General features: G+C 42.9%; 2 protein-coding genes across 2 annotated transcripts in view; one reads left to right on the forward strand and one right to left on the reverse strand.

The window, feature by feature from the left end:
• Nucleotides 1–21,784, forward strand: part of RSPH14 (radial spoke head 14 homolog) — a 231,581-nt gene that overhangs the window by 12,969 nt on the left and 196,828 nt on the right. Inside the window, exons 2-3 of the mRNA XM_067461384.1 lie at nucleotides 3,737–3,839; nucleotides 13,484–13,602. Of these exons, the coding sequence (XP_067317485.1) occupies nucleotides 3,737–3,839; nucleotides 13,484–13,602 (222 nt within the window). The remainder of the gene's footprint in view (nucleotides 1–3,736; nucleotides 3,840–13,483; nucleotides 13,603–21,784) is intronic.
• LOC137095111 (guanine nucleotide-binding protein G(z) subunit alpha-like) overlaps nucleotides 15,186–21,784 on the reverse strand; it is a 171,955-nt gene continuing 165,356 nt past the window's right edge. The window contains exon 3 of the mRNA XM_067461383.1: nucleotides 15,186–15,825. Coding sequence (XP_067317484.1) covers nucleotides 15,481–15,825 — 345 coding nt within the window. The 3' untranslated portion in view covers nucleotides 15,186–15,480. The remainder of the gene's footprint in view (nucleotides 15,826–21,784) is intronic.

Genomic DNA, 21,784 nt, shown 5'->3' on the forward strand with positions numbered 1-21,784 from the left:
TTTAGAATAAAAATAAAGAGATCAGGGAAAATACACAGACCAGTTAGATATGATCTCACTAACATTCCTAGCGAATATACAGTGGAAGTGAAGAACAGATTTGAAGGACTAGATTTAGTAAACTGAGTCCCAGAAGAACTATGGACAGAAGTCCGCAACATTATTCAGGAGGCGGCAACAAAGTACGTCCCAAAGGAAAAGAAAATCAAGAAGGCAAAATGGTTGTCTGCTGAGACACTGGAAGTAGCCCAAGAAAGAAGGAAAGCAAAAGGAAACAGTGATAAGGGGAGATATGCCCAGTTAAATGCGCAATTCCAGAGGTTATCCAGAAGAGATAAGGAACTATTTTAAATAAGCAATGCATGGAAATGGAAGAAGACAACAGAATAGGAAGGACAAGAGACATCTTCCAGAAAATTAGAAACATTGGAGGTAAATTTCAGGCAAAAATTGGTATGATAAGAAACAAAGATGGCAGGGACCTAACAGAAGCTGAAGAGATCAAGAGAGATCTGTATAGGAAGGATAATAATATCGAGGATAATTTTGACGGTGTGGTGAATGAATTAGAACCAAACATCCTGAGGAGTGAGGTTGAATGGGCCTTAAGAAGCATTGCTAACAACAAGGCAGCAGGAGACAGTGGGATCCCAGCTGAACTGTTTAAAATCTTAAAAGATGATGCTGTCAAGGTGATGCATGCCATATGCCAGCAAATATGGAAAACACAAGAATGGCCATCAGACTGGAAAAAATCAAATTATATCCCCATACCAAAAAAGGGAAATGCGAAAGACTGCTCAAACTTCTGTACAGTGGCCCTTATTTCTCATGCCAGTAAGGTAATGCTCAAGATCCTGCAAGGAAGACTCCAGCAATACATGGAGCGAGAGTTGCCAGATGTTCAAGCTGGGTTTAGAAAAGGCAGAGGAATGAAAGACCAGATTGCCAATATCCGCTGAATAATGGAGAAAGGCAGGGAGTTTCAGAAAAACATCTACTTCTGCTTCATTGACTATTCTAAAGCCTTTGACTGTGTGGATCATAATAAATTGTGGCAAGTTCTTGGTGGGATGAGCATATCAAGCCACCTTGTCTATCTCCTGAGGAATCTGTACAAGGACCAAGTAGCAACAGTCAGAACTGACCACGGAACAACAGACTGGTTCAAGATTGGGAAAGGCGTACGGCAAGGCTGCATCCTCTCACCCAACCTTTTTAACATGTATGCAGAACACATCATGCGATGTGTGGGGCTCGATGAATGCAAAGCTGGGGTGAAAATTGCTGGAAGAAACATTAACAACCTCAGATATGCAGATGACACCACTCTGATGGCTGAAAGCGAGGAGGAGCTGGGGAGACTTCTAATCAAGCTGAAAGAAGAAAGCACAAAAGCTGGGTTGCAGCTAAACAAAAAAAAAAAACCAAGATTATGGCAACAAGAATGATTAACAACTGGAAAATAGAGGGAGAAAATGTGGAGGCTGTGACAGACTTTGTATTGCTAGGTGCAAAGATTGCTGCAGATGCAGACTGTGGCCAGGAAATCAGAAGACGTTTACTTCTTGGGAGGAGAGCAATGTCCAATCTTGATAAAATTTTAAAGAGTAGAGACATCACACTGGCAACAAAGATCCGCATAGCCAAAGCCATGGTGTTCTCTGTGGTTACCTACGGATGTGAGAGCTGGACCTTAGGGAAGGCTGAGCGAAGAAAGATAGATGCTTTTGAACTGTGGTGTTGGAAGAAAGTTCTGAGAGTGCCTTGGACTGCGAGAAGATCCAACCAGTCTATCCTCCAGGAAATAAAGGCCGACTGCTCACTGGAGGGAAGGAAACTAGAGACAAAGTTGAAGTACTTTGGCCACATCATGAGGAGACAGCAAAGCCTAGAGAAGACAATTATGCTGGGGAAAGTAGAAGGTAAAAGGAAGAGGGGCCGACCAAGGGCAAGATGGATGGATGGCATCCTTGAAGTTACTGGACTGACCTTGAAAGGAGCTGGGGGTGTTGATGGCCGACAGGGAGCTCTGGCGTGGGCTGGTCCATGAGGTCACGAAGTCGGAAACGACAGAATGAATGAACAACAACAAAGATGTCTCTTTTGAGAGAAAACCTGTCTCCTTTGGCCTTTTATGAGGGAAAAAAAGGCCTCTTCTAAGAGAAAAATCTTGCCTCTTTCGGCCTTGTCTGAAAGAAAAGAGGAGGGAAAACCCGCCTCCTTTGGCCTGTTCTGTGGGTAAAGATGTCTCTCCAGAGGGAAAACCTGCCTTCTTTGGCCTTTTCTGAGGGTTAAGAGGCCTTTTTATGACAGAAAACCTGCCTTTTCTGAGAGAAAATAGGTCTCCTCTGAAGGAAAACTTACATTCCTTAGCCTTTTCTTAGGGAAAAGAGGCCTCTTCTTAGAGAAATCATGGCTCTTTTGGCCTTTTTTGAGGTTAAAGGGCCTTTTCTGGAAGAAAAGAGGTCTCATCTGAAGGAAATCCCACATTCTTTAGCCTTTTGTTAGGGAAAAGAGGCCTCTTCTGAGACAAACCTGCCTCCTTCAGTCTTTTCTGGGGGGAAAGAACCTCTTTGGAGGGAAAACTCTCCCGGCTGTTGAATGCCCTTCCCATGGAGGTAAGATCAGCCCCCTCGCTAATGGTGTTCCGAAGAAGATTAAAAACTTGGATGTTTGAACGGGCATTCGGTTAAACAGTGCAATGAATGTGATGATTACAGGAATGGAAATTTGGACGACGGATTGGATCACGACTCCAGTTATGAGATGTATTGTGTTGTCTATGGTTGTTCAATACTGTATATTATGCTTTTATGGTTTTAAATGGTATATCGTTGATTGTTTTTTATCCTTGTTGTAAACCGCGTTGAGTCGCCTGTTGGGCTGAGAAACTGCGGTATACAAGTAAAGTAAAGTAAAGTAAATAAATAAATAAATAAAACTCGCCTCCTGTACAATATTCTGAGGGTGAAGAAGTGTCTTCTCATGGGAAACTACTTTGGCCCTTTCTTAGGGAAAATTGACCTCTCTTGATGGAAAACCTGCCTCTTTTTGTGTTTTTTTGAGAGAAAACCTGCTGCCTTTGATCTTTTACTAGAAAATAGAGGTTTCCTCTGAAGGAAAACACACTTCCTTTGGTCGTTTCTTAGGAAAAGAGACCTCTTTTAAGGGGAACCTGCCTCTTTCAGTTTTTTCTGAGGGAAAAGAAGACTCTTCTGAGGGAAATACCTTCTCTCTTGGCCTTTTTTTGAGAGAAAAGAGAGGTTTGTGAGGGTAGAGATGCCGCTTCTGAGGGAAAACCCACCTCAGACTTTTTCTGAAGGAAAAGGTGTCTCTTCTGAAGGAAAACTCTGTCTCCTTTTGCCTTTTGTTAGGGAAAAGAGGCCTCTTCTGTGTGGAAACCTCCCTCCTTTGGTATTTTCTGAGGGAAAAGCCACCATCTTTGCTTATGTCTTAGGAAAAGGGGGGCTATTCTGGGAGCATTTTCTGAGAGAAAACAGGCATCTTCTGAGGGATATTCTGTCTCTTTTGGCCTTTCCTGAGGGAAAAGAAGCCTCTTTTAAGGAAAAACCTACCTTATCCAGAGATTTTTTTCAAACCGCAGAAACCATGAATCTGTACTAATTTCTAATCAGTCCATTCATGATATCAAAAAAGAAACCTGCCTTTTTCTAATAACCCAGGCATTGCCAAGCTAGTCTATATCTATAAATATATCTATATGTATTTGCAGGATTCTTAGAGACTCTGAAAGGCCTTCTTTCAGATGAAGATAGCACTGTACGGCGGAAAGCAACCGAAGTATTGTACATTATGGCCTCCCACAATGTTGGCAGGTATTTATGGTTGTTTTTGTTGTTGTTTGTATTGGGAGTTTCAATCTTTAATGTTGTTGTTGTTATTAATATATGCAGCCTTCATAATCGGCCCTTTATTATTATTAAAAGGTAAAGGTAGTCCCCTGACATTAAGTCCAGTCATGTCTGACTCTGGGGTGTGGTGCTCATCTCCATTTCTAAGCCGAAGAGCCAGCGTTGTCCATAGACACCTCCAAGGTCATGTGGCTGGCATGACTGCATGGAGCGCCGTTATTATTATTATTATTATTATTATTATTATTAATTTTAACATTATTGTTGTTGTAGTAGTTAACATAAGCCTATTATGGTTGTTATTATTATTTGAAGTATTTATTATTAAGATTATTATTATTTCTGTAATTATTGGATGGTTCAATATAGATATTCATCATTAAGAGGAATAATAATAATAATAATAATAATAATAATAATAATAATAGAAGTGTTTATGTTCAACTATATTATTAACTAGCTGGGGGACCCGGCGCTGCCAAGGTTATTTGAGAAAGGGATATGGTATCAAGTTTGGCCTTTATCAGTTATTTATATGGCTGGCAGTGGTCTCAGGAAGTTAGTGAAGGTACTGTGAGTCCCATCATCTGTGGTCCATCCTTCTCTAAACTGCACCAGGATGGAGAGTGGGTCACGGGAGCTCTGTGTGGCCAGTTTCGTCTTGATCAGTCATTGAATGAGTGTCGCTGAGGTCTCATGAAGTTAGTGAAGGTACTGCAAGTCCCATCATCTGTGGTCCATCCTCCTCTAAACTGCACCAGGATGGAGAGTGGGTCATGGGAGCTCTGTGTGGCCAGTTTGGTCTTGATCAGTCATTGGATGAGTGTCGCTGAGGTCCCAGGAAGTGAGTGAAGATAGTGCAAGTCCCATCATCCATTGTGCATCCTCCTCCACAGAGCACCGGGATGTAAAGTGGCTCATGGAGGCTCTTTATGCCAAGTTTGGTCTTGATTGGTCATTAGATGAGGGTTGCAGCAGTCTTGGGAGGGGAGGGGAGGTAATTGAAGTCCCATCATCCATGGTCTGTCCTCCTCAAAAGTGCACCAGGATATAGAGTGGGTCATGGGGGCTCAGTGTGACAAGTTCGGTCTTGATCAGACATTGGCTAGGGTCTCAGTCATCTCAGGCAGTGAGTTAATTGACTGCAAGTCCCATTGCCCATCTCCAAATCCTTCCAAACCAGACCAAGATGTAGAGTGGGTCATGCATGCTCTCTGTGTGAATTGTCATCCTGATCCATGATTATTGGCAGTTGTAATGGTTACAGGAAGGGAGTGTAGGTATTGTAAGTCCCATCATCCATGGTGCATCCTCCTCCAAACTGCAGGAGGATGTAGAGTACATCATGGAGACTCGGTGTGCCAAGTTTGGTCTTTATCGGTAATTGGATGAGGTTTGCAGTGGTCTCAGGAATTGAGGGAAGGTACTGCAAGTCCCATAATCCATGATCCATTGCCAGCCAAACTGCACCAGGGCATAAAGTGGGATGTGAGAGGTCTATGTGCCAAGTTTGGTCTTGATCAGTCATTTGATGAAAGTCACAGAGGTCTCGGAAAGTGAGTGATGGTACTATCTTTATTGATAATAGGATGAATGTTGTTGTAGTCTCAGGAAGTGAGTGAAGGTACTGTAAGTCCCATCACATGGTAGCTCTGTGTGCCAAGTGTGGTCTTTATTGGTCACTGGATAAGGGTCACAGTGGTTTCAGTAAGTGAGTGAAGTTACTTCAAGCCCCATTATCCATGGTCCACCCTCTTCCAAACTGCACCAGGTTGTAGGGTGGGTCATGAGGACTCTATGTGCCAAGTTTGGTTTTGATCAGTCATTGAATGAGTGTTGCTGAGGTGTCAGGAAGTGAGTGAAGGTACTGCAAGTCCCATCATCCATCGTGTGTCCTAATCCAAACAGCACCGGGATGTAGAGTGGCTCATGGAGGCTCTTTGCACCAAGTTTGGTCTCGATTGGTCATTAGATGAGGGTGGCAGCAGTCTTAGGAGGGGATGAGGTAATTGAAGTCCCATCCATGGTCTGTCCTCCTCGAAAGTGCACCAGGATATAGAGTGGGTCATGGGGGCTCAGTTTGGTGCCAAGTTTCATCTTATCAGGGTCTCAGTGGTCTCAGGAAGTGAGTTAAGTGACTGCAAGTCCCATTATCCATCCACAAATTTTTCCAAACCAGAGCAAGATGTAGAGTGGGTCATGCGGGCTCTCTGTGTGAATTGTGATCTTGATCCATCATTGTTGGCTGTTGTAGTGGTTTCGGAAAGTGAGTGAAGTTAGCTCAAGTCCCATTATCCATGGTCCATCTTTCTCCAAACTGCTCCAGGTTGTAGGGTGGGTTATGGGGACGCTATGTGTCAAGTTTTGTCTTGATCAGTCATTGGATGAGGGTCACAGCGGTTTCGAGAAGTGAGTGAAGTTACTTCAAGTCCTATTATTCATGCTCCATCCTCCTCGAATCTGCATCAAGATGTAGAGAGGGTCATGGGTGCTCTGTCTGGCAACTTTGGTCTTGATCAGTCATTGGATAAGGGTTGTAGTGGTCTTGGGAAGTGAGTGGAGGTACTTCAAGTCCCATCATCCATGGGCCATCCTCCACCAAACTGCAGTAAGATGTAGAATGAGTAATGGGTCCTCTGTGTGCCAAGTTTGGTCTTTATCAGAATTTGTTGGGGGCCACAGTGGGCTGTGGGATCCGACGTGTTGGAAAGTACTACAAATCCCATCATCCAATGTCCACCCTCCCCCAAAAATCACCAGGGTGTAAAGGGTGTCATTGAGGTTATGTGTGCTAAGTTTGGTTTTGTTCAGTCATTGTTGTGGGTTACAGCGGTCTCAGAAAGTGAGTGGAGGTACTTCAAGTCCCATCACTCATGTTCCACCTTCCTTTAAACTGCAGTAGGATGTAGAGTGGGTCATGGGGGCTCTGTGTGCCAAGTTTGGTCTTTATCGGTCTTTGTTGGGGGCCACAGTGGTCCATGGGAACCATACCTATTGAAACTACTACAAATCTGATAATCTAATCCTTGGTCCACCTCCCACAGACTGCATGTAAAGGGGATCATGGGGGTTATGTGTACCATGTTTGGTCCAGGTGCGTCACCCGTATTGGTCACAGTGGCCGGTGAATGGCAGCCAATTAGAAAGCTGCCACAAACACCTCCATCCTATGTCCTCCCTTCCATTCTCCCTTCCACCCTCCACATATAAACTTTGATTTTCATTATATACTAGGTTGGGGACCAGGCGCTGTCCTGGTTATTTAAGAAAGCAATCGTGTATCAAGGTTGATCTTTTTCAGTTATCTATATGGCTCGCAGTGGTCTCAGGAAGTTAGTGAAGGTATTCTGAGTCCCATCATCTGTGGTCCATCCTCCTCCAAACTGCACCAGGATGGAGAGTGTGTCATGGGGGCTGTGTGTCCCAAGTTTGGTCTTGATTGGTCATTAGATGAGTGTTGCAGAAGTCTTGGGAAGTGAGTGGAGGTACTTGGATAAAGACAATCATGACCAGAGTAGGAAAGGACTATGGATTATGGATTATGTGAGTGGAGGTACTTGAAGTCACATCATCCATAGTCTGTACTCCCCCAAACCTCATCAGAATATTGAGTTGGCCATGGGGGCTCTCTGTGCCAAATTTGGTCTTTATTGGTATTTGGATGAGTGTCACTGTGGATTCAGGAAATGAGTGAAGGTACTGCAAGTCCCATCATCCATGGTCCATCCTCCTCCAAGCAGCACCGGTATGTGGGGTGGGCAATGGGGGCTCTTGTGCCAAGTTTGGTCTTGATTGGTCATTAGATGTGGACTGCAGCAGTCTTGGGAAGGGAGTGAAGGTACTTGAAGTCCCATCATCCATGGTCTGTCCTCCTCAAAAGTGCACCAGGATGTAGAGTGTGTCATGGGGGCTCTGTGTGCCAAGTTTGATCTTGATCAGTCATTGGCGAGGGTGTCAGTGGTCTCAGGAAGTGAGTGAAGTTACTGCAAGTCCCATAATCCATCTCTAAATTTTTCCAAACCACACCAGGATGTAGAGTGGGTCATGCGGGCTCTGTGTGAATTGTGATACTGATCCATCATTGTTGGCAGTTGTAATGGTCTTAGGAAGGGAGTGCAGGTATTGCAAGTCCCATCATCCATGGTGCATCTTACTCCAAACCGCAGCAGGATGTAGAGTGCGTCATGGAGACTCAGTGTGCCAAGTTTGGTGTTTGTAGGTAATTGGATGAGGGTTGTAGTGGTCTCAGGAATTGAGCTAAGATACTGCAAGTCCCATAATCCATAGTCAATCCCCGGCCAAACCACACCAGGGCATAAAGTGAGTCATGAGCGTTCTATGTGCCAAGTTTGGTCCTGATCAGTCATTGAATGAGGTTAACAGCAATCTCAGAAAGTGAGTGATGATACTGTGAGTCCCATCATCCTTGGTCCATCCTCCTCCAAACTTCAGTAGCTGGTCAATCAGAAACCATATGCAAATTTCCTTCTCTCATGTCCTCGTTTCTCTCATTAACTGCCTTCACCACCAGGGGGTTCTGTTGAGGTTGGCCAATCAGAGATCATAGGCAAATAGCATTACAGTGGCAGCCAATCAGAAAGCTGGCACATACACTTCCGCCATTCTGCCCTCCGCACTTCCGTCCTCCGCATACAAACAAACACTCTCTTTTATTATATACTAGCTTGGGAACCTCCTAACTGCAGTAGGATGTAGAGTAGGTCATGGGGGCTCTGTGTGACAAGCAGTCTGCATTGGTAATTTTCTGACACAGCCTAAGGCCTATTTCTCTCCTCTCTTGTCACCTCAGAATATTGGAACTTTCAGGCTGGCCAATCAGAGACCATATGCAAATTTCCTTCTTTCATGTCCCTACTTTTCTCATTAACCCTCTTCTCCACCAGGGGTCCTGTTGAGGTTGGCCAATCAGAGACCACAGTGACAGCCAATCAGAAAGCTGGCACAGACACTTCCTCCACATACACGCATACAAACATTATTTTATTATAAATATAGATATAGATATAGACTAGCTTGGGGACCCAGTTCTGCCCAGGTTATTTGAGAAAGGAATTTTATATCAAGGTTGGTCTTTATCTATTGTTTATATGGCTCGCAGTGGCCTCAGGAAGTTAGTGAAGGTACTGTGAGAGCCATCAACTGTGGTCCATCTTCCCTCAAACTGCCCCAGGATGGATAGTGTGCCCAGTTTGGTCTTGATCAGTTACTGGATGAGGGTCACAGTGCTCAGCAAGTGAGTGAAGCTACTGCAAGTCCCATCTTCCACTATCTGTTCTCTCCCAAACCTCACCAGAATGTTGATGTGGCCATGGGGACTCTCTGTGCCTAGTTTGGTCTTTATTGGTATTTGGTGTCGCTATGATTTCAGGAAGTGAGTGAAGGTACTGCAAGTCCCACCATCCATCATCCATCCTCCTCCAAACAGCACTGTAGAGTGGATCTGGTGAACCTGTGGCAAGTTTGGTCTTGATCAGTCATTAGCTGAGGGTTGTAGCAGTCTTGGGAAGGGAGTGGAGGTACTTGAAGTGCTATCATCCATGGTCTGTCCTACTCGAAAGTGCACCAGGATGTAGAGTGGGTCATGGGGGCTCAAGTTTGGTCTTGATCAATCATTGGCAAGGGTAAGTGAAATGACTGCTAGTCCCATCATCCATCTCCAAATTCTTCCAAACCACCCCAGGATGTAGAGTGCCTTATGCAGGCTCTATGTGTGAATTGCAGTCCTGATCCATCAGTGTTGGCAGCTATAATGGTCTCAGGAAGGGAGTGCAGGTATTGAAGGTCCGGTCATCCATGGGGCATCCTCCTCCAAACTGCACCAGGATGTAGAGTGTGTCATGGAGACTCAGTGTGCCAAGTTTGGTCTTTATTGGTCATTGGATGAGGGTTGCAGTGGTTTTAGGAATTGAGGAAAGGTACTGCAAGTCCCATAATCCATGGTCCATTCCCAGTCAAACCACACTTGGGCGTAACGTGGGTCATAAGAAGTCTATGTGCCAAGTTTGATCTTGATCAGTCACTGGATGAAGGTCACAGCGATCTCAGTAAGTGAGTGATGGTATTGCAAGTCCCATTATCCATTGTCCATCCTCAAAACTGCAGAAGGATGTAGAGTGGGTAATGGGGGCTCTGTGTGGCAACTCTGGTCTTGATTAGTCATTGCATGAGGGTTACAGTGGTTTCAGTGAGTGAAGTTACTGCAAGTTCAATCATCCACAGTCCACTCTTCTCCAGGATGTAGAGTGGGTCATGGGGGCTCTGTGTGCCAAGTTTGGTCGTGATCAGTCATTGGATCAGGGTCATAGTGTTTTCAATATGTGTGTGAAGATACTGCAAGTCCCATCATCCATAGTCCACCTTCCTCCAAACTGTAGCAAGATGTAGAGTGGGTTATGGTGGCTCTGTGTGCCAAGTTTTGTCTTGATCAGTCATTGGATGAGGTTCGCAGCAGTCTTGGGAAGTCAGTGAAGTTACTTCAAGTCCCATCATCTGTGGTCCATCTGCCTCCAAACTGCACTAGGTTGTAGAGTGGGTCATGGGGACTCTGTATGCCAAGTGTGGTCTTGATCAGTCATTGGATGACAGTCACAACGGTCTCGGGAAATGAGTGATTTCAAGTTCCATTATTCTTGGTCCATCCTCCTAGAATCTGCACCAGGATGTAGAGACGATCATGGGGGCTATTTGTGCCAAGTTTGGTCTTTATTCGTCATTGTTGTGGGCCGCAGTTGTCTGTGGGAACCGAAATGTTGGAAAGTACTGCAAATCCCATAATACATTGTCCACCCTCCCCCAACCCTCGGGGGGGGGGGTTGGGGGTCATTGGGGTTATTGTGTGCCAAGTTTGGTCTTGTTCAGTCATTGGGATGAGGGTTGCAGCTGTCTCGAAAAGCGAGTGGAGGTACTTCAAGTCCCCTCATCCATAGTCTGCCCTCCTCCAAACCAGATGTAGAGTGGGATGTAGAGTAGGATGTAGAGTGGGTCATGGGGGCTTGGTATGCCAAGTTTGAACTTTATCAATCTTTGTTGGGGCCCACAGTGGTCCTTGGGAACCAAACCATTTCAAAGTACAACAAATCCCATAATATGTGGTCCACCTCCCCCAATCCGCACCAGGACATAAAGGGGGTCATAGGGGTTATGTGTGCCAAGTTTGGTGCAGGTGCGTCACCCATGTTTGTCACAGTGGCCTGTAAAAGTGGTAGTTAGTGAAGGTATTGCGAGTCCCATCATCTGTGGTCCATCCTCCTCCAAACTGCCCCAGGATGGAGAGAGGGTCATAGGGGCTCTGTGTGCCAAGTTTGGTCTTGAACAGTCATTGGATGAGGGTTGCAGTACTCTCAAAAAGTGAATTAAGATACTGGAAGTCCCATCATCTGTTCTCCCCCAGACCTCACCAGAATGTTGAGTTGGCCATGGGGGCTCTCTTTGTCAAGTTTGGTCTTTATTGGTATTTGGATGAGTTCGCTGTGGTTTCAGGAAGTGAGTGAAGGTATTGCAAGTCCCATCATCCATCATCCATCATCCTCCAAACAGCACTGGGATGTAGAGTGGCTCATGGGGTCCCTGTGTGTCAAGTTTGGTCTTGATTGGTTATTGGATGAGGGTTTCAGCAGTCTTGGGAAGTGAGTGGAGGTACTTGAAGTCCCATATTACATTGTCCATCCTCCAAACAGCACCAGGATGTAGAGTGGCCCATGGGGGCACTGTGTGCCAACTTTGGTCTTGATCAGTCATTAGATGAGAGTTGCAGTACTTCGTCTTATTATCCATGGCCCATCCTGCTTGAAACTGCACCAGGATGTAGAATGGGTCATGGGGGCTCTGTGTGCTAACATTTGTCTTGATCAGTCATTGGATGAGGGTCGCAGAGGTCTCAGAATGTGAGTGAAGGTACTGCAAGTCCCATCATCCATGGTCCATCCTCCTCCAAGCAGCACCAGGATGTAGAGTGGCTCACGGGGGCTCTGTGTGCCAATTTTGGTCTTGATCGGTCATTAGATGAGGGTTGCAGCAGTCTTGGGAAGTGAGTGAAGTTACTTCAAGTCCCATGTAATGGGTGTCATGGGGGTTATGTGTGCCAAGTTTGGAATTGTTCAGTAATTGTTTTGGGTTGCAGCGGTTTCAGAAAGCAAGTGGAGGTACTTGAAGGCCCATAATCCATGGTCTGCCCTCCTCCAAACTGCATTGGGATGTAGAATGGGTTAGGGGTGCTCTGTGTGCCAGGTTTGATCTTTATCGGTGTTTGCCGGGGGCCACAGTGCTTCGTAGAAACCAAACCGTGTGAAAGTACTACAAATCCCATAATCCGTGGCCCCCCAAACCGCACCAGGACGTAAAGGGGGTCATGGGGGTTATGTGTGCCAAGTTTGGTCCAGGTGCGTCACACGTGTTGGTGGCCTGTGAAAGTGGCAGCCAATCAGAAAGCTGCCGCATACACTTCTGCCACATACATACAAACATAGATATATAGATATAGATATAGATGAAATCATTTGTCTGTTAAGCCTTTTTATTGGGTTGCTGTAAGTTGTTCAGACAACAGAAGCCAGGTGACCTCTCTGCAGATACCTCCACTGATTAATTTTGCAGCTTTATGGCTACTCGGTGCTAACCAAGCTGGCTAATTGCAATATTCACATGCTTCAAACAGATAAGGGTTCTTATAGACATTGTTCCACAAGTATATATACACTTCATTTGCTTCACTACCTCTATGCAGACATGCTCACTGATTGACTTTGCAAACTTCATGGATACTTAATGCTAAACAAGCCAGTTACTTGCAACACTCACACTTGCTTCAAACAGACAAGGGTTCTTTCTCCCACCCTGGATATTATTCCACAGGTATAATACACCACTTGCTACCTCCATGCAGATAGTCTCACTGGTTGACTTTGCAAACTTCACACTTGCTTCTAATAGGCAAGGGTTTTCCCCCACCCTGAACATTATTCTACAGGGATATATATACACACCACTTGCTTTACTGCCTCTATGCAGAAACCCTCACTGGTTGACTTTGCAAACATCATGGTAACTTACTGCTATTCAAGCTTTCTAATTACAACATTCACACTTGCTTTCAACAAAGGTTCTTTCTCGCACTTTGGATATCATTCCACATGTGATATACGCTCCACTTGCCGCACCTCCAGCAAACCTCTGAACAAACTTCTGAACATGCCATTAGCCACAGATGCAGGCAAAATATCAGAAGAGAATACTACTGGAATATATTGGCCAGGTAGCCCAAAAAACTCATAGCAACCCAGTGATTCCAGCCATGAAAGCCTTCAAAAATACATCATTATAATTATTGAAACCCTTTGCCTTCAACCATATTGTTATCTATTGTTTTCTCCTGCCTCATAATTCAATAATAATAATAATAATAATAATAATAATAATAATAATATAACAACAATGATAAATAGAGCCTTATCTATGAACCACATCTTCATAAAAGGGGATTCAACCTTGGCATTTCAGCACTCAACCCACTGTATTTTTGTCCAGTTTTTTTTCTTTTTCTATAATTTTGTGATTTTTTTGGTGATTATTTTCCCTTAATTTATTTTTAGGACTGGTTTCCTCAAACACGGTGTTATCCCAGCCTTGGCACATCTTCTTAATGATCCGGTCATTATCGTCCGTTGGAACATGCATTATTCCTTAAAACTCATTTCTGAAATGCCAAATGGTAAGACAAAATTTTTAGTTGTTAATTAATTTAATTACTTAAAATAATTAATCTAATTATTTAATTTAACTTTAATTACTTAAAATAATTACACAATTTTAAAATTAAATGAATTTTAATTATTTAAAATCATTTAATATTTAAATAATTTTATTAATTAATTTGAAAACTAATTACTTTTTACTAATATGTTTTATTTAATAAAAAAGAAATCATTATACTGTGGAACTGTAAAACTCATTCTGAAATTTCTACAAAAGACTACAGTTGAAAATATCGTGGTTTGGGGAGAGTAATTTATTATCTTTACTTTAAAGCAAAGAGGAGAACCGGTTGTTAAAACATTTGTTATAATTACCATTTCCTTTGTTCTTTTATTATATTTTATTTAAAAACTGTAAAGCCCTTGGCTGAGAATTTTCATACAACCAGGAAACATGAGAGAAAAGGGAAGTTATTGTGTGAGAGTGAGTGAGAGTGTGTGAGAAAAGGAGGGAGTGCCTTGACACGGTTTACATTCCTTGCACATATATCTACAGACTTAGAGTACACCAATTTTTAAAAAATGAAAGGAACAAAACTACTTTGCATGGAGGAATCACATGACAAGAGCAGTCATGTGAGCCACGTGAAAAATGGCTGACCTCTGTGGAAAAGGTTACCTTGCACTGCAATTTCTCAGATTTCCAAATAATAATTCAAAGTCTTTTATATGGAGGAATAATCTTACAGTATAATTCGTGCGAGCCACTTGAAAACATGAAAATTATCCATTTTCCCAGACTTCCACATTTTCCAATTATAATTGTAGAATTGTGAAATAAGAAGTTCTTTGCATGGAGGAATCATGTGACAATATCAGTCATGCAACAATATTAGTCTTGTAAAAAATAGCAGGCCCACCTGAAAACCATAATCTTTTCTCAGGCTATCAAATAAAATAATTGTAAGCTTGTGAAATATATAATCTAGCATAGTTTTATAGAAAGTTGGGCAGGGGAAGAATTATAACTTTGTCACTTCCACTTTTTAAAATTCCACTTTATAAATAAATATCTAGACATTTAAATATTGTTCAAATCACTCATCTCTTCACCTAAAAATCACATCATGTTAAAATATAATAATACTAAACAACTGAAATAATAAAAAATAATTTTGTCACAAAAATTAAATATATTCCATCCCTTGTATTATGGAACCCAAGGCTACCATTAATAGATTTTGCTTGGACACAAAAAACATTAAATTAAACTAAACATATTCCATATATTGTATTAATGAACTCAAGTCTCCTACTAATTAATTTTGCTCGGACACACACACACACACATAATAAATTTAAATGTTTTCCATTTCCTATATTAATTAACCTACATCTCCCATTAATTAATTTGGTTGGACAAAAATTAAATAAAATATATTTCTTATTTTATATTACTGAATCTATATATTCTGTTAATTGATTTTGCTTGGACACAAAAATTAAAATTTAACATAGTTGATCTCGTTAAGACTGACAAGACATATAATGAGGCAATGATTAATCATAAATAATAAAATAGGAAAAAAAGGACGACAAGAGGCGGAAGTAATGTCAAAGTAGCAGGTTTCCTTTTTAAGTTCGGAAACTTGAACCCCTTTTAAAATGTAAGGCAAATCTTCATTATTTCCCCTCCCTGAATTATGAAAACAATGAAAAGTGCATGCACGAAGCGGGGAGGTGACCCTTCGCTGGAAGGATTGTTAGTTAATTACTGATTGCTCCTCCTTTCTGCCTGATTAGTTGTTTCTCCCTGATTCTTTGAGCTGTCTATCCCTCTGCCAGTCGGTTGCAGCAGGCATCTCATATGGGCCCCCTTAATGATCGAATCTGGGTCAGCAAAGCCCGATGTACTTAAGGTTGTTTTGGATGATGACATCTGTGACAGCGTCAAAGACAAATTGGATGTTACTGGTGTCGGTGGCACAGGTGAAATGGGAGTAAATCTCCTTGGTTTCCTTGTTCTGGTTCAAGTCCTCGAACTGTCGCTGGATGTAGATGGCAGCTTCCTCATAGGTGTTCTGTCCCTTGTACTCTGGGAAGCAGGCGTTCAGTGGGATCCGGCGGATCTTCTCTGCCAGCAGGTCCTTTTTATTCAGGAAGAGAATCAGTGAGGTGTTAATGAACCAGTTATTGTTGCAGATTGAGTCGAAGAGGCGGAGGCTCTCAGCCATGCGGCTCTGCAGGGGGAAGCCAAAAGGGAGGTCAGGCGTCACAGTGAGATCAATAGCATTTGTTTAGATCACTCAGGGAAACAGGGAGGCCCTCCAAATCAATCAGAATCAAATATCCATTTCAATCAGTTCAGTGATTGGATGAGTTGTTCAATTAGATGTTCAATAAAGCAAGTAGGTCCTCCAAATCGATCATAACTGAATATTCAACTACATCAATTCAATATTTGCATAAATTGTTCCTTTATATCAGCCTGCTAAGGAGGTCCTCTGAATCAATCAAAAACAGTTATTCAACGACATCAATTCAATACTTGTATCAACAGTTCTTTTAGATAACTGTTAAGGAGGCCTTCCAAATTGATCAGAATCAATCACTTATTTATTATTTATTTCAAACATTTATATCCTGTCTTTCTCTCACACACACACCTGGGGGTGTGGGGGGGTGGGGGGGGAGAGCTCAGGGCGGCTTACAACTGACAACCATTAGATGCCAAACAAACAATTATAACAACAATAACAATTAAAACAATTAGTTAAAAACATCAATTATAAACAGACTGTCCATTGTCAATCACATAAGTCATTTACATTATTATCATTGTGTCTGTTGCTCAAATGCTTGGTCCTACAACCACGATTTAAGATTTTTCCTAAAGAATATGAGGGAAGGGCCAAGTGAGTTCATTAGGGGAGGAATTCCACAAACAATAAAACATGTAGGTCTGTTGAATCAATCAGAATCAATCCAACTGGATCAATTCAACACTTGGATCAACTGTTCCTTTAGATAACTCAAGTTACATGAACCCATTGAAATGATCAGAATCAATTATTCATTTAGGCCATTCAGCTAAACAAATTGGCCCATTGAATAAATCAGAATCGATTATTCCATTAGACACTTCAATGAAACTAAGTCAGTCCACTGAACTGATCAGAATCAATCATTCATTTAGGTCATTCAGCTAAACAAGCAGGCACACTGAATCTATCAGAATTGATTATTTAATTAGACACTTCAGTGAGACAAGTAGGCCCACCAACTCATCCAGAGTCAGTTATTCAGTTTGAGTATTCACTAAAGACAAGCAGGCCACTAACTCAATCAGAATTGTTTAACTAAATCAATTCAATCATTAGATCAATTATTCAACTGGATCATTTGATGAAACTAAGGCACAATGAAACAAGTAGGCAAAAGATGACAAATAATGACAATCAGAATAAAGTATTCAACTAGATCAATTCAATAGTCAGATCAGTTACTCAGATTATTCAATAAAACCAAGTAGGGCCACTGAGTTAATCAGAATCAAATGTTTCGTTAGACCAATTCAATAGTCGGATCTAGTTTTATCATCTTTAAAATATCCACAGAAAAGCAGTATGGAGCCGGGAGCCGAACTGCTTTCCATCCTGGTGTGGTGCTTTTTATTCCGATTTATTCCCAGAAAGGTATTAAGTACACATTTGATGGAATATATCATTTTGGAATTTTCTCCAAAATACTGTAATAGAAAATTCTGGTCTGCTGCTAAAACCTGAGTTCTGACTGAAGCCTAACCATCTGTCAAAACATAATTAACTTGCTGGTCTCTCGCTCCTTTCTTTCCATCTGCTTCAGAAGAGGGCAAGTTATTCCAATGCAAGATCATGCTATGTTATGTTTGGTGCTGGATATTAAAAAAAATATAATACTCAATCACATGCTGATCTGTCCAATGGGCAAAAGGAACAAATACTATGTGAGGATCACCTCAACAAAATCCATGTTAACAAGCTGGAATGTGTCCAAAGGTGGGTGACTAAAATGATCTTGAGAACAAGCCCTATGAGGAGCAGCTTAAAGAGTTGAGCATGTTTAGCCTGGAGAAGAGACAGCTGAGAAGAGACATGATGAGGGCCATGTATAAAAGATATGAGGAGAAGTCATAGGGAGGAGAGAACAGGCATGTGTTCTGCTGCCCTGGAGACTAGGGCATGGAACAATGGCTTGAACATACAGGAAAGGAGATTCCACTATAACATGATGAAGAACTTCCTCACTGTGAGAGAGGAGCCTCCAGTGGCACAGTGGGTTAAACCCCCCTGCCGGCAACACTGAAGACCAACAGGTCACAGGTTCAAATCCGGGGAGAGAGTGGATGAGTTCCCTGTATTAGCTCCAGCTCCTCATGTGGGGACATGAGAGAAGCCTCCCACAAGGATGATAAAACATCAAAACATCCGGGCGTCCACTGGGCAAAGTCCTTGCAGACAGCCAATTCTCTCACACCAGAAGTGACTTGCAGTTTCTCAACATGCCAAAAAAAAAAAAAACACTGTGTGAGAGAGCTATTCAGCAGTGGAATTCTCTGCCCTGGACTGTGGTAGAGGCTCCTGCATTGGAGGCTTTGAAACAGGTTGGATAGCCATCCATCAGGGGTGCTTTGAATGTGATTTTCCTGCTTCTTGGCAGAATGGGGTTGGACTGGAAGATCCACAAAGTCTCTTCCAACTCTAGGATTCTAATTTTATTTTCCATAATTTTGTTATACAAGGTTAGTAAATTAGAAAATTTGGAAAATTTTTATTAAAAAATTGTAGTTAGCCTATTGAGTCCTGGTGAGAAGTTAATTTTTAAGTTTTTTATTACCTCCTCTATGTCCAATATAGACTGGAAGAGAGGATCTATTTTTTTAATTGAGTAATCCTTCTGATCTCTATATCCTTATGCATTTTAAACTTTTTGTAATAATTTGCCATTGTTTCCTTTAGGTCTTCCTCCTTTGTTTTCATAGAATCCTAGAATTGGAATAGACCTTTTGGGCCATCTAGTTCAACCCCATTCTGCCAAGAAGCTGGAAAATCACTTTCAAAGCACCCCCCCAAAGGATGGCCATTCAGCCTCTGTTTAAAAATATCCAAAAAAGGAGCCTTGCCCATCTTTATTTGGCCTTTCAATTTAATTACCTTTGTTTTCACTTGTTCCTTTTTTAGAAGTCTTGCTAATTTCCTTGTGTTATTTATAGAGTTTGTCTGAACGTCATTCTTGACCCACATGTATTTCTTTATCCTTCAATATCCTCAAGGTTTTCTTTAACTTCAATATCCTCAAGGTTTTCTAGTTGCTGTTGTTGTTTTGTTCATTTTTATCACTGAAATTGAGACTTTGCATTGGATGCACCATTCCCAAATGTCCATGGTTAAGCTCAAGAGCTTTTTGAACTTGGTGCCCCTTTGTTAGTTAAGGTGTTGTCTGTCCATATTTGTACTACCTTGCTGGAGGTGAGGTAGGCGAATGGTCTTAGGACTTTAAAGATGGCCAGGAGCTTGAGGTGGTTTATGTGGTGTGTCCTTTCTTGAGTGGGCCAGTGGTCCTGAATGGTGTGGTTTCTTTAATGAGCACCACAGCCAAAGATGGATGAATCCGTTGTGATCTCCTCCGGATGCAGGGAGTGGGATTCTGCAGCAAACATTGGTCGGGTTGCTCCACCAAGACAGATGGCAGATTACTGATCTTGGTACCATGAGGAAGTGGGAATTGTGATGAAGAGGGTTGAAGTGGTCTATAAACCATCACTACAGTGGCCTTAGGCACAGATGGGTGAATGATTTAACCAACACTGTTGATGCCATGTGCCCCAGGAAGACTTGGATGTGACTGGCACGAACTCTGTGGTATCATTGGCAAGTGTGAATTTGTGCTTGCAGGGCCAGAAATCTTTGCTTTGGAAGAAAGGCTCTTTAAATATGGGAGTCGAATATCATCCCAATAAATTTGATGGAGGTAATCCCCAGTTGGGATTTTTCTAGATTCAAGCAAAGGCCTAAAGAGTCCTGTATTTTTTTAGTGTGTATGAGAGTTGCTCTTGTAGCAATGATGGGGATTTTGCTTTCAGGAGCCAGTCATTGAGATAAGGGAAGACATCGATGTTGCTTCCGTGAAGGCGGGCCACTACTACTGACATACATTTTGTGAAGATCTTCTATGGGGAGGAAGGAGCCTGAAGGAGAGGAACCTTTTGTGCATCAGATGGACACTGACATGCAAGTAGGAATCATGCAAGTTTATTGTAGCAAACCAATCTCCTCTGGCAAGGAGAGGAAGGATGGGCAACACCATTCTGCACTTCTTTGGCAGCAGGAAGGAGTTTAGGTCTCAAAGGTCAAGTATTGAGTGCAGGCCGCCATCTTTTTTGGGAATGGTGAAGTATCTTGATGAGAAAGCCATAGCATCTTCCATCAAGGGTGTAGGTTGAATGGTATCCTTGAGAAGTATGCTCTCAACTTCTTCTTGTATTGCATGTGACAGGTGAGTTTGGAGGACCCTTTCTGTTGGGGAGGGGGAAGTCCTCAAATTCTAAGGCATAGCCTTTTCAAACAACATTGAGAACTTAAACATTTGATATTATACTATGCCATGCATACGCATAGCTGGCTAAGTGGTCCCAGAAGGGATAGGGTTCGGTATCGACAGTGAGTGTTGCTACCAACGTTGGTGTTGAAGTGGAGTGTGGGGTTGGAACTGGAATGTTGGCAGCTGTAGACAGCAAGGAGGTGGTATTGTCAGCTAGATTGACAAACCCAAGATTTTGCATTTTGCTGCTAGGGTCTTGTGATTGGACTTGAGTTTCTCATCCATTCCCAAGTTAAAGAGTCCAAGGGCATCAAACAGTAAGCACCCCTCTGTTGATAGTCCAGAGGAGTAGAGCCAGACATGCGGCATACGGCTACTGCATGAGCTAATACCTTGCCTGCTGTGTCTCCAATGTGCTTTGCGATCCGAATTTATTGATGGGCAAGTGAGGATGCTTCTTGCTTTAAAGTGTTTTAATACTTTCTTATCCTCTCATCTGAGAGTTTCTCATGGAAAACATGAGTCTTTTCCCAGAACATTTCTTGATATGCTCTCATGCAGGAGCCATAGTTGACCATCCTGGCCAGTAGGGATGCACCAGAGTAGTTTTCGGTCCACAGAGTCAAAACGCTTTCCCTCCTTGTCTGAAGGTTGTGCATTTTGTTTCTTCGCAGACTGGGCAGACTTGACTACCATTGTGTTTGGTTCAGGATGGTATTTGAACCATTCCAGGGCTTTGTCATCAGTCCAGTACCAGATCTTGATCATTTTCAATGTAGGCAGAATGGAGGATGGGTTCTTTCATGGTGCCTGGATCACGTCCAGAAGGTAAGGAAAGAAGGAGCATCGCCAGCAGAGCCTGGGCCTGTACTTTTCTGAAGACTTGGTCGGTGACCTCTTTTAAGGACTGCTTCACCTCAAGCCCGACTCCACCCCCCCCCCCCATATGGAACATCTGGTCTGCGAAGGTCCTTACATTGTTGGTAGGGGAAGGAGGATGCACCGGATAGTTTTCTGGGTCCAGAGAAAGTCAAGACTGATGGAGAGGACTGATTCCAAACCAACTGACTCAGCACCATCTGCTTCAATGTCCTCATCTGGGGTCGTGAGGGGAGGAGGAAGTTATGCCCTCACCTTCTCCAACCAGAAGGTTTGGGAAGGCCGTCTTGGTGTAGCTGCGGCCACTGCTGTAGCCAAACATGACATCTGAAGTACTTTCTCAGGCAATTCCTCTGGTGGCAAGAAGTTACTATCTTGCTGATATTGACAAAGCTGGGGAAGGAGGCTGTAGAGGGACCCAGATGACTGTGTGAGTCAACTTTGGTGGTGATCATTTGACATTGACTCCCACTGGGACTTGGAAGAGGATGGTAACTGCTGGGCCTGCGCCATCGGGCCTGCGCCATTGGCAAGGAACAGCGTGAAGAGGCTTCAGAAAAGGTTGGCGGTGGTTGCTTTGCGGTACCAGTGGCAGTGATGGAGAGGACCTCTTCCTCTTTGTGATGCCTGGCTTCTATACCTTATACAGGGATTCAAAGGCCTTTCCCAATGTTGGCAGGATTGGAGATAGAAGGGGCTGGAATGACGCCTCCATCTGTGCCCTCTTCATTTCCCCCAGAG

The sequence above is a fragment of the Anolis sagrei genome, chromosome Y (genome assembly GCF_037176765.1).
Source record: "Anolis sagrei isolate rAnoSag1 chromosome Y, rAnoSag1.mat, whole genome shotgun sequence".
In the NCBI taxonomy this organism is placed as follows: domain Eukaryota; kingdom Metazoa; phylum Chordata; class Lepidosauria; order Squamata; family Dactyloidae; genus Anolis; species Anolis sagrei.